This window comes from Mobula birostris, chromosome 16 (genome assembly GCF_030028105.1).
Source record: "Mobula birostris isolate sMobBir1 chromosome 16, sMobBir1.hap1, whole genome shotgun sequence".
Classification (NCBI taxonomy): domain Eukaryota; kingdom Metazoa; phylum Chordata; class Chondrichthyes; order Myliobatiformes; family Myliobatidae; genus Mobula; species Mobula birostris.
In genome coordinates, this window is record NC_092385.1 from 5,189,297 (window position 1) to 5,201,473 (window position 12,177).

Sequence of the window (12,177 nt, forward strand, 5' to 3'; positions counted from 1 at the left end):
GTTGGTGTCTCAGGAAGGTGACATCCAGCACTAAAGAGCCCCAACATTCGGGCCATGCAGTTTTCATGCTGCTACCATCAGGCAGGAGCTACAAGAGCCTGAAGACCCACACCTCAGCCCCACTACCATGAGGTTCTTGAACAAAAACTGTAACACTATCTCGGAATAGATTTCTTTTCCCCTCTCTCATCTTACACTAGTATTGTACTTAGTTTGTTATGTAAGTAACACAAATTCGATGTTAATTTCATTTGATATTAACTTATATTGTTTGTAATGTACTGTTCTGCAGAAAGAATCAGAATCAGGTTTATTATCACCGGCACGTGTCGTGAAATTTGTTAACTTAATTTTCATGGGATACCCTGTGTATCTATTCCCATGACAATAAACTTGAACTTCGAGCTTGAACATAAGCTGGGAGTTGGAATAGGTGAGATGCGTGGACTGACTGAACTCAAGATTTGGCAGTGTCGCTAGCGAAACACTATTACGGCACCAGCCGCCCCGGTTCAATTCCAGCTGCTGTCTCTAAGGGGTTGGCACGTCCTCTCCATGACCGCGGGGGTCTCTTCCGCGTATTCCGGTTTTCCTCCCACATTCCGAAGACATATGGGTTAAGATGAGTGAGCTGTGGGCATGCTATGTTGGCACCGGAGGCATGGCGACATTGCACACTGCCCCCTGCACGTCCTTGGACATTCCAAACACCGTAGGGGTTAGTAGGTGGTGTAATTTGTGTAGTACGGGCTTGTTGGGCCGAAGGGCCTTTTACCGTGCTTTATTTTCTGCGTGCTCAATGAGTCAGCTGACTATTACCTTCCAGGGTCGTGCTGACTCAGGATTCAGGGTAACCAAAGGTGAAATGAAGATCGCCCCGGCGATGTCTTCTGGTCTGTCGTGCATGGCATAGATAGCAATCAATCCTCCCTGAAGTACAAGAGCACACAGGGCTACATTAGCGAGGTGAGAGAAGGCTGTTAATCAGCTCACACCAGCTCTGCGCGGCTTGATCATTTTTGTTACCTCCGAACAGAACATCATTCAGTTAATCAGAGTGTCAAATCCACACTGCATGTCCCTGTTCAATCTCTGCCTTTCTAAATGAAGTCTTGTCCCATCCCATTAAAATGTGACAGCATTCTAACTGGTCAATCACCAGCTAGTGTGGAGGGACCACCGCACAGGATCAGAACATGCTGTAGGAAGTTGTAAATGCAATCAGTTCCATCATGGGCTCCAGCCTCCCCAGCATGGAGGACACCTTCAAAATGTGATGTCTCAAAGAGGTGGCACCCATCATTAAGGGCCCCCATCACCAGGACATGCCCTCTTCTCATTGCTACCATCAGGGAGGACGTACAGGAGCCTGAAGACCCACACTCAACGTTCTAACAACTGCTTCTTCCCCCCCCCACTATCTGAATGGACAACAAACTCTTGCAAACTACCTCACTATTTCTTTCAACACACATAAAGGTTGCTGGTGAACGCAGCAGGCCAGGCAGCATCAATAGGAAGAGGTACAGACGACGTTTCGGGCCGAGACCCTTCGTCAGGACTAACTGAAGGAAGAGCTAGTAAGAGATTTGAAAGTGGGAGGGGAAGGGGGAGATACAAAATGATAGAAGACAGGAGGGGGAGGGATGGAGCCAAGAGCTGGACAGTTTTTCCCTTCCTGTCTTCTCTTATCATTTCGGATCCCCCTCCCACTTTCAAATCTCTTACTATCTCTTCTTTCAGTTAGTCCTGACGAAGGGTCTCGGCCCGAAACGTCGACTGTACCTCTTCCTAGAGATGCTGCCTGGCCTGCTGCGTTCACCAGCAACTTTCATGTGTGTTGCTTGAAATTCCAGCATCTGCAGAATTCCTCGTGTTCACTATTTCTTTTCTCTTTTTGCTCTCTTTTTCCACTACTTATTAAATATATTATATATTTGTTCCTATTGTAATTTATACTTTTTAGTAATGTGCACTGCAATGTACTGCTGCCGCAAAGCAACAAATTTCACAGTTCCGTGGCTGTGGCCTGTAGCCATCAGGCCCCTGGACCGGCTGCACACGGAACCGGCTCTGTGGCTGTGCACTCACTTTCAGGGACCCAGCGGTTCATGTTCTGTAGTTTTTTTTTATTGTTTGCACGATTTGCTCTTGTTTTTACACATCAGGTGTTTCGTGGTCTTTGTTTTGAGGGTTTATTTTGTGGGTTCCAATGTGTTTCTTTGTTTTGTGGATGCCTGTGAGAAGACAAATCTCAAGGTGGTATATACTTCAATCATAAATGTACTTATGAATTTTTGTTGAACTTTTGATATGCCAGTGATATTAACCCTGATTCTGACTCTATCTGTCCGGACATAACAGCTACTTAGAGAGGCTTGAGTAATTTACCTGATTCCCACCTTTGCAAACACTATTAGCAGCTCCCCAATACTCCAGCATCGTCCTTCCTCTCATTCAGTTTCATTCCCTAGAACTAAGGTGTATGAGATGATAAGAGCCATTGATAGAGTGGATAGCCAGGGACTTCTTCCCAGGCACAATCAGCTGAAACAAGGCATAATCAGGTGATTGGAGGAAAGTAAAGGGGGGGAGGGGAATTTCAGAGGTACATTTATTGCACGAAGAATGGAACACCCTGCCAGGGGTGGTGGTAGAGGCAGATACATTAGGGACATTTAAGAAACTCTTAGATAGACACATGGACAATAGAAAACCAGAGGGCTGTGTAGGAGAGAAGGGTTAGATTGATTTTGGAGTGGGTTAAATGGGCCAAAGAGCCTGTACTGTGCTATATTCTATTGTTCTAAATCTAGACCAGCATATAGTCTCAGGATTGTTCGGAATGCAGTACAACAACCACTAAGTCCTTTCAGCAGATTGTTTATAGCTTTGGAACAGTACAGCAAAGAAAAACGTCTGTGCTGACCATAGTGCCAATTCCAACTAGTCCCATCTGACTGCACATGGTCCATTCCCTCCATTCCCTGCCTGTCTAGGTGCGTCCTGTCATATCTGCTTCCATCAGTAGTGAAGCGGTCTGCGCAATGCTTTACAGCGCCAGCTGTAAGATCAGGGTTCGATTTCTGCCGCAGTGCAAAAAGACAAGGAAAAAAGTGGTTCGATGTCCATTCAGAAATTTGATGGCGGTGGGAAGAAGCTGTCCACAAAAATGTTGAGTGTTTCTCTTCAGGCTTCTGATGATAGCAAGAAGAAGAGGGCATGTCTGCTGGCACTTCATTCCATGCTCACACCACCCTCTGACTGAAGGCGTCCCCTTCAAGTTTCCCTTAAATATTTCACCTCTCACCCCTAACCTATGACCTCTAGCTCTACTCTCACCCAATCTCAGTAGAAAAAAACCTGCTTGCATTTACCCTATCTCATCATCATCATCATTATGTGCCATGTTGTACGATATTGGCAATCACATTCCATCCACAACCATGATTGTTCTTGGCAAATGTTTCTACTGAGGTGGTTTGTCATCGCCTTCTTCCAGGCAGGGAATTTACAAAATGGGTGACCACGGCCATTTTCAGTGCTCCTCAGAGGTTGTCTACCTGGCGTCAGTGGTCGCATAACCAGGACGTGTGATCTGCACTGGCTGCTCATACGACCATCCACCACCCGCTCCCATGGCTTCACACGACCCTGATCGGGGGGCAAAGCAGGTGCTACACCTTCCCCAAGGGTGACCTGCAGACTAGTGGAATGCCTTACACCTCCTTTGGTCGAGACTTATCTCCACACTGCCAGCCATACCCTATCTATATACCCCTCATAATTTTATAATCCTCTATTAAATCTCCCCTTGTTCTTCTACGTTCCAAAAAATAAACCCCTAATCTATTTAGCCTTTCCCTATAGCTCAAGTAGATTCTGATGATGTTTCATTTTTGCAGCAATATTTTGTTTGCCCCAGTCCTTTTTCTTCAAGCCTGATGTGTAATTAATATTCTGTGTGCTGTTTGAACCTATGCGTCTGTGATGCTGTTGGAAACAATTTTTCATGACTTCATGATGACTGGTAATCATTAAGTGTGCTTACTTTCGTATATGGACAGCAATAAACTCAGAAACTTGGTTCTGCGTGCCATCCGTACAGATTGTTTCATCACATCAGAAGACTTATAAGGTATAGGAGCAGAATTAGGTTATTCGGACTGTCGAGTCTACTCTGCCATTTCATCATGGATGATCCATTTTCCTCTCAGCTCAATCTCCTGCCTTCTCACCAAATCCCTACATAGTCATAGTCATACTTTATTGATCCCGGGGGAAATTGGTTTTTGTTACAGTTGCACCATAAATAATAAATAGTAATAAAACCATAAATAATTAAGATAGTAATATGTAAATTATGCCAGGAAATAAGTCCAGGGCCAGCCTATTGGCTCAGGGTGTCTGACCCTCCAAGGGAGGAGTTGTAAAGTTTGATGGCCACAGGCAGGAATGACTTCCTATTGCGCTCTGTGTTGCATCTCGGTGGAATGAGTCTCTGGCTGAATGTACTCCTGTGCCCACCCAGTACATTATGTAGTGGATGGGAGACATTGTCCAAGATGGCATGCAACTTGGACAGCATCCTCTTTTCAGACACCACCGTCAGAGAGTCCAGTTCCATCCCCACAACATCACTGGCCTTACGAATGAGTTTGTTGATTCTGTTGGTGTCTGCTACCCTCAGCCTGCTGCCCCAGCACACAACAGCAAACATGAGAGCACTGGCCACCACAGACTCGTAGAACATCCTCAGCATCGTCTGGCAGATGTTAAAGGACCTCAGTCTCCTCAGGAAATAGAGACAGCTCTGACCCTTCTTGTAGACATCCTCAGTGTTCTTTGACCAGTCCAGTTTATTGTCAATTCGTATCCCCAGGTATTTGTAATCCTCCACCATGTCCACACTGATCTCCTGGATGGAAACAGGGGTCACTGGTACCTTAGCTCTCCTCAGGTCTACCACCAGCTCCTTAGTCTTTTTCACATTAAGCTGCAGATAATTCTGCTCACACCATGTGACAAGGTTTCCTACCGTAGCCCTGTACTCAGCCTCTGACTAACCAAGAACCTATCAACCTCTGCCTTAAATATGCATAAAGATTTGGCCTTCACAGACCCCTGCGGTAATAAACTCACCACTCTCTAGTTAAAGAAATCTCTCCTCTTATCCATTCTGAAAGGACGTCCCTGTGTTCTGAGGCTGTACTCTCTGAATACTGAGGTAGTACAAGGGAAAATCAATAACAGATTGCAGAATACATTGTTTGCAGTCACAGAGAAAGGCAGTGCAAACAGTAAGGTGCAAGGCCACAAGGTAGATTGTGAGGTCAAGAGTCCATCTGATCATTCTAGGGAGCGGTTCAATAGTCTTACAGCAGGACCCACCGTTCTCTGTGAGGAGTTTGTACGTTCTCCCTGTGACTGCGTGGGTTTCCTCCCACATTCCAAACACATACGGGTTAGGACTAATGAGTTGTGGGCATGCTAGCTGCGCGCCAGAAGCACGGCAACACTTGTGGGCTGCCCCCAGCACGTCCTCAGACTGCACTGGTCTTCGATGCAAATGGAATATTTCACTGCTGGTTTCGGTGTTTCAAAGCGCATGTAACAAATAAAGCTAATCTTTATTATTCCACTGGTAAATCCTCCCCACCTCGTTCTTGCAGGGCTCTGGTGATGATACTACACGGCACTAGAGAACATAGTGGGGCATACGGCAATGTTGCCACAATGCTCGTCAACCAGTCCCTCTTTGTGTTTTCCCACGATCACAGTGAGTACTGCCCTCTGACTGTTAACTCCTGGTGGGAAACTGTTCGCCCCCAGCATCACCATTTTCCAAAGGATTGACATACGTGGGACAAATGATCAACTATCTTGAGAGGACTCCTGAAGCAACCTTAGTTAAATTGGTTTATTATTATCATGTGTACTGGTGGCATGTGCCTTCAGGATTTGTATCTTCTGCCCCATGGGAGAGCATGGATAGATGGGGACTGGAAACAGCACTGCACAGGAACGGAAAAGCCTACAAAAAGCAGTGGACACGGCCCAGCCCATCATAGGAAAAGGCTCTCCCCACCCCACCATTGAGCACATCTACATGGAGAACTGACACAGGAGAGCAGCATCTCTCTCTTCTCTTCTCACTGCTGAAATCAAGAAAGTGGTGCAGGAGCCTTAGGGCCCACATCACCAGATTCAGTAACAGTTATTATCCCTCAACCATCAGGCTGTTGCACCAGAGGGGATAACTTCACTCACCCCATCACTGAACTGTTCCCACAACCTATCAACTCACTTTCAAGGACTCTTCATCTCATGTCCTCAATATTTACTGTTTATTCATTTATTATCATTATTATTATTATGGGGTGTATGGGGTGTCAGGGAGGGGTAGCACCTCTGGTAGGGGAACATGTCGCGTCCTTTTCAAGGCAGTTAGTCCACCTTTGGTCCCCACCTGGCACTCAGCTCTCACCTGTGGCTCCCCGTAGCTGTTTGCATGTGACAGCGGCCACACCCCGGGCAACGGCTTCAACAAGCCGGCTAAACCAGGTGAGGGTAGCCGACGGGAATCAAACCCTCGGTGAGATAGGGAGTTGTCTATCCCAGCATGTGAAGACAGACTCCGGCGGATTGAGCGGACGAGACCAATGGAAGGTCCAACGGTCAAGAAGGCAGTCTCTGAAAGCATCGTGGAACGTGTAGAGCAGGACAAGACACAGAAGACGTCCTGGTCATCCACTGCGCCTAGTCCCATCTCCAGCCGTCTCAACTCTGTCTTGCCACTGGATCCAGATGGGAATTGGGAAGAGAGAGTGAGGCTGACGCTGCGCAATTCTCCCTCACTTAAATCCAAATCACACGTTAGTCTCGACACCATCAATAATGGTGTCGAGGTCCTCATTGACGTCAACGATGGACGAACAACAACATCATTATTATTGCTTTTTATCATATTTGCACAGTTTGTTGTTTTTTGCACATGGGTTGTTTGTCCATCTTGACGTGTGCGGTTTTTCATTGATTCTATGTTGTTTCCTTGCATCTACCATGCATGCCCACAAGAAAATGAATCTCAGGGTTGTATACAGTGACATATATGTACTTTGATAATAAATTTACTTTTTGAACTTTCCATCATTAGTCAAGCTCTTGATCCAGCATTTGTAGTTTATCTTGTTTGCACATTGATTGTTTGTCAGTCTTTGTGTGTAGTTTTTAATTGATTTTTTTTTTTTTGTTCTACTGTGACTGCCTGCAAAAAAAAATTAATCTCAGGGCTATATAAGAGACCATAAAATATAGAAGCAGGATGAGGCCATTTGGCCCATCGAGTCTGCTCCACCATTTCATCATGGCTGATCTATTTCTCTCAGCCCCAATCTCCTGCCTCTCCCTATATCTTTTCATGCCCTGACTAATCAAGACTCTATCAACCTCTGCCTTAAATATACCCAATGACTTGGCCTCCACAGGTGCCTGTGGCAAAGAATTCCCCAGATTCACCACTCTTTGCTGAAGAAATTCCTCCTCAATTCCATTCTAAAAGGACACCCCTCTATTCTGAGTCTGTGTCCTCTGGTCATAGTCTCCCACCATAAGGAACATCTTCTCCACATCCACTCTATCAAGGTCTTTCACCATATGATATGTTTCAATGAAGTCACCCCTTATTTTTCTGAATTCCATGAATATAGGCCTGGAGCCCTCAGACTTTCTTCATATGACAAGCCATTCAATCCTGGAATCACTTTCATGAACCTCCTTTGAACCCTCTCCAGTTTCAGCACATCCTTTCTAAGATAAGGGGCCCAAAACTGTTCACAATACACCAAGTGAGGCCTCACCAGTGCTTTATAACGCCTGCCATAGTTGGATGCATCAGCAAGGGAGATGAGGCTGAGTACAGGACTACGGTAGGAAGCTTTGTCACATGGTGTGAGCAGAATTATCTGCAGCTTAATGTGAAAAAGACTAAGGAGCTGGTGGTAGACCTGAGGAGAGTTAAGGTACCGGTGACACCTGTTTCCATCCAGAGGGTCAGTGTGGACTTGGTGGAGGATTACAAATACTGGGGATATGAATGGACAATAAACTGGACTGGTCAAAGAACACTGAGGCTGTCTACAAGAAGGGTCAGAGCCGTCTCTATTTCCTGAGGAGACTGAGGTCCTTTAACATCTGCCGGATGATGCTGAGGATGTTCTACGAGTCTGTGGTGGCCAGTGCGATCATGTTTGCTGTTGTGTGCTGGGGCAGCAGACTGAGGGTAGCAGACACCAACAGAATCAACAAACTCATTCATAAGGCCAGTGATGTTGTGGAGATGGAACTGGACTCTCTGACGGCGGTGTCTGAAAAGAGGATGCTGTCCAAGTTGCATGCCATCTTGGACAATGTCTCCCACCCACTACATAATGGACTGGGTGGGCACAGGAGTACATTCAGCCAGAGACTCATTCCACCGAGATGCAACACAGAGCGTCATAGGAAGTCATTCCTGCCTGTGGCCATCAAACTTTACAACTCCTCCCTTGGAGGGTCAGACACCCTGAACCAATAGGCTGGTCCTGGACTTATTTCCTGGCATAATTTACATATTACTATTTAACTATTTATGGTTTTATTACTATTTATTATTTATGGTGCAACTGTAACGAAAACCAATTTCCCCCGGGATCAATAAGGTATGACTATGTCTACGACTATGACTACAAAGTCTCAACATTACATCTTTGCATCTATATTCTATACTTTTGAAATGAATGCTTAAATCACATTTGCCTTTCTCACCCTAGACTCAACCTTTAGGGAATCATGCACAAAATCTCCCAAGTCAAAGACCTTCTGAAATCCAAGTACACAGCATCAACCGATTCTCCTTTGTCTATCCACCTCGTTACTTCTTCAAAAAGTTCCAACAGATATCTCAGGCAAGATTTTTCCTTGACGAAATCAAGCTGACTGCAGCATATTTTATCATGTGCCACCAAATACCCTGAGACCTCATCCTTAATAATCGACTCCAACATCTTCCCAAACACTGAGGTCAGACTAACTGGCCCATAGTTTCCTTTATTCTGACTTCCTCCCTTCCTGAAGGTTGGAGTGACATTTACAATTTCCCAGTCTTCTGGAACCATTCCAGAATCTAGCGATTCTTGAAAGATTATTACACATAGTGACATTTCTGTATTTTGATAATAAATTTACTGTAGTTTACTTTGAGGGGAGAAAAAAGAACATCTGGCGTGGGAGGGATGAGCTGGCCCAAAGATCCTGTTTCCCTGTCAAATGACTCCATATCTGACATGGCAAGAAGATCCATCTTCAAACAAGGAGACCAAAACTTCACCCAGAATGCAAGGTGCAACATCACCGCTGCAATAACATCTTAATATCACAGGTCCTTGCTCCTTATTGCCTTCCTGCACTGCATTTTCTCTGCACATGTAACTTGATGTTTTGTATTCCCTTGTCCTACCTCGGTGTACTCAGGTATGGAATGACCTGTCTGGATGGCATGCAATACAGCCTTTAAGGAGTTTGTCTGTTCTCCCCGTGACCGCATGGGTTTCCTCCGGGTGCTCCAGTTTCCTCCACATTCCAAAGACACACTGCTTGGTTGGTTACTCGGTCATTGTAAATTGTCCCCTGATTAGGCTAAATTGCGGATTGCTGGCAGCGTGGCTCAAAGGCCTACTCCACGCTGTATCTCAATGAATGAATAAAACAAAGCTTTTCACTTTTACCTTTTGAAAAAATAATCCAATTAAACATGGTCATCCAGTACAATGAGATAGTTTCCTGACCTCACAATCTACCCCAATGTGACCCTTGCAACTTATTGTCCGTACACGCTGCACTTTCTCTGGGAGTGTAACACTTCATTCTGCAATCTGTTATTGTTTTTCCCTTGTAATACCTCAATGCACCAGCCTCCCCTCCATGGACCCTGTCTACACTTCTCACTGTCTCAGTAAAGCAGCCGGCATTATCAAAGACCCCACCCCTGACATTCTCTCTTCTCCCCTCTCCTATCTGAGAGAAGATACAAAAGCCCGAAAGCACGTACCACCAAGCTCAAGAACAGTTTCTATCCCACTGTTATCAGGCTCTTGAACAGACCTTTTGGACGGTAAGATGGACTCTTGCCCTCACCTCAGTACGATCTTGTACATCGCCGTTTACCTGCAGTGCACTTTCTCTGTAGATGTTGAACTTTATTCTGTATTGTTTTGCCTTTCTCCTACCTCAATAAACTGTAAAGATCTGATCTGTATGAACAGTATGCAAGACAAGCTTGGTACATGTGACAATAATAAACCATTACCAACACCAGTCATAAAATGATCTGTACAGATGGCATGCAAAACAAAATTTTTCACTGTACATATTTTGGTTATCAGCATCATTTTTCACATATACATGAAAACATCAAAACGTACAGGGAAATGTATTGTTTTGAGTTAGTCTGAGGACGTCGCTGGGGGTAGCCCACAAATGTTGCCACACTTCCAGTGCCAACATAGCAGGCCAACAACCTTTACCGTACATTTTTGGCATGTGGGAGGAACCTGGAGAACCCAAAGGAAACACACACTGTCACAGGGGTTGGGGGGGAGGGGTGGAAATCGTACAAAACTTCTTAAAGACGGCAGCAGGATTCAAAGATAATTGGCCAATTTACCAATTTAATGGAGGCATAAAAGACTGCAGGTACTGGAAATCTGGAGCGACACACACATAATGCTGAGGGATCTCAGCAGGTCAGGGTGCAATTTACCAACTTCCCAATTTAAACCAACTAAAAGATGTCCTGTTCCTGTAGTCAAATTGTTCTGTGCAAGTTCTATCATAACTACCCTGTCCTTGTATTCACTGCCTCACCCAATGATAATAGATCTGTCTAATGCATCACCAGCATCACCCTTTATTAGTGGGATCCTGTTCTGCTGCCTTGTCTGCCTATACAATTTGTCTAGATGAATATCTTTCCTTAAATTCTTCGCAAAATCTTCATACAGCTCCCTGTCTCCTCTGAAGCCCTTCTCTCCTGCAGAATTTACAGTGCAGATCCCACTTGCCAGCTCTGCCGTTTTTTGCATCACCCTCACAGCATGGTGCACAAAAATACAGCATCGATTCCTCGAGCATTAACAGAGTCAGGGCTTTTTTTTTCTACTTTTGGATCTCAATTAAAGAGCCTCAGGCAGTGAGTGTTAGGCTTTCACATGCTGGGATCTCATTCACAGTCACACACTGGAACTGCCTCGTTGCAATTTACAATTTAATTAACTGCTCTTCGCTGGAAGCCTGAAACTACACTTCCTGTGGAGTAACACACACAGAATGCTGGAGGAATTCAGCAGGTCAGGCAGCATCTATGGAGAGGAATAAACAGTCACCGCTTCATGTCAACACCCTTCATCGGGACTGGAAAGGGAGGGGGCAGAAGCCAGAATACAAAAGTGGGGGGAGAGGAAGGAGTACCAGCCGGCCGGTGATAGGTGAGACCAGGTGAGGAGGGAGGTAGTGCAAAGGGGAGAGGAGACGAAGCAAGGAGCTAGGAGGTGATAGGTGGAAGAGCTAAAGGGCTGAAGAAGGAGGAATCCAATAGGGGAGGAGGGTGGACTGTAGGAGTATGGGAAGGAGGAAAGGAACCAGAGGGAGGTGAAGAGGAGAAGGGGTGAGAAAGGAACCAGAGTGGGGAACGGAAAGAAAGGGGGAGGGGAGAGAAATTACCGGAAGTTAGAGTATTCAATGTTTATGCCATCAAATTTGCGGGCTGCCTGATGATTCCTGTGAAGAATTTTGGAAGGTTCTTCTGATACAGTAAATTAGCATTATTTTCCTTGTTAGTGTAAAGGTATCCAGAGAAAGAAAGCAACAGACATCAAAGTTGCTGGTGAACGCAGCAGGCCAGGCAGCATCTCTAGGAAGAGATACAGTCAACGTTTCGGGCTGAGACCCTTCGTCAGGACTAAGGGTCTCGGCCCGAAACGTCGACTGTACCTCTTCCTAGAGATGCTGCCTGGCCTGCTGCGTTCACCAGCAACTTTTATGTGTGTTGCTTGAATTTCCAGCATCTGCAGAATTCCTCGTGTTTACAGAGAAAGAAAGATTGTGTTTTGCAAGGAAAAACATTCCTACATTGGGAGATGT

General features: G+C 45.5%; 1 protein-coding gene across 3 annotated transcripts in view; it reads right to left on the reverse strand.

The window, feature by feature from the left end:
• mgll (monoglyceride lipase) overlaps positions 1-12,177 on the reverse strand; it is a 114,337-nt gene that overhangs the window by 24,803 nt on the left and 77,357 nt on the right. For 2 of the 3 annotated variants that reach the window (XM_072280251.1, XM_072280249.1), the window contains exon 5: positions 820-930. The exons of the other annotated variant lie outside the window; for it this stretch is intronic. In XM_072280251.1, the coding sequence (XP_072136352.1) occupies positions 820-930 (111 nt within the window). The remainder of the gene's footprint in view (positions 1-819; positions 931-12,177) is intronic. 3 annotated transcript variants of the gene reach the window in all.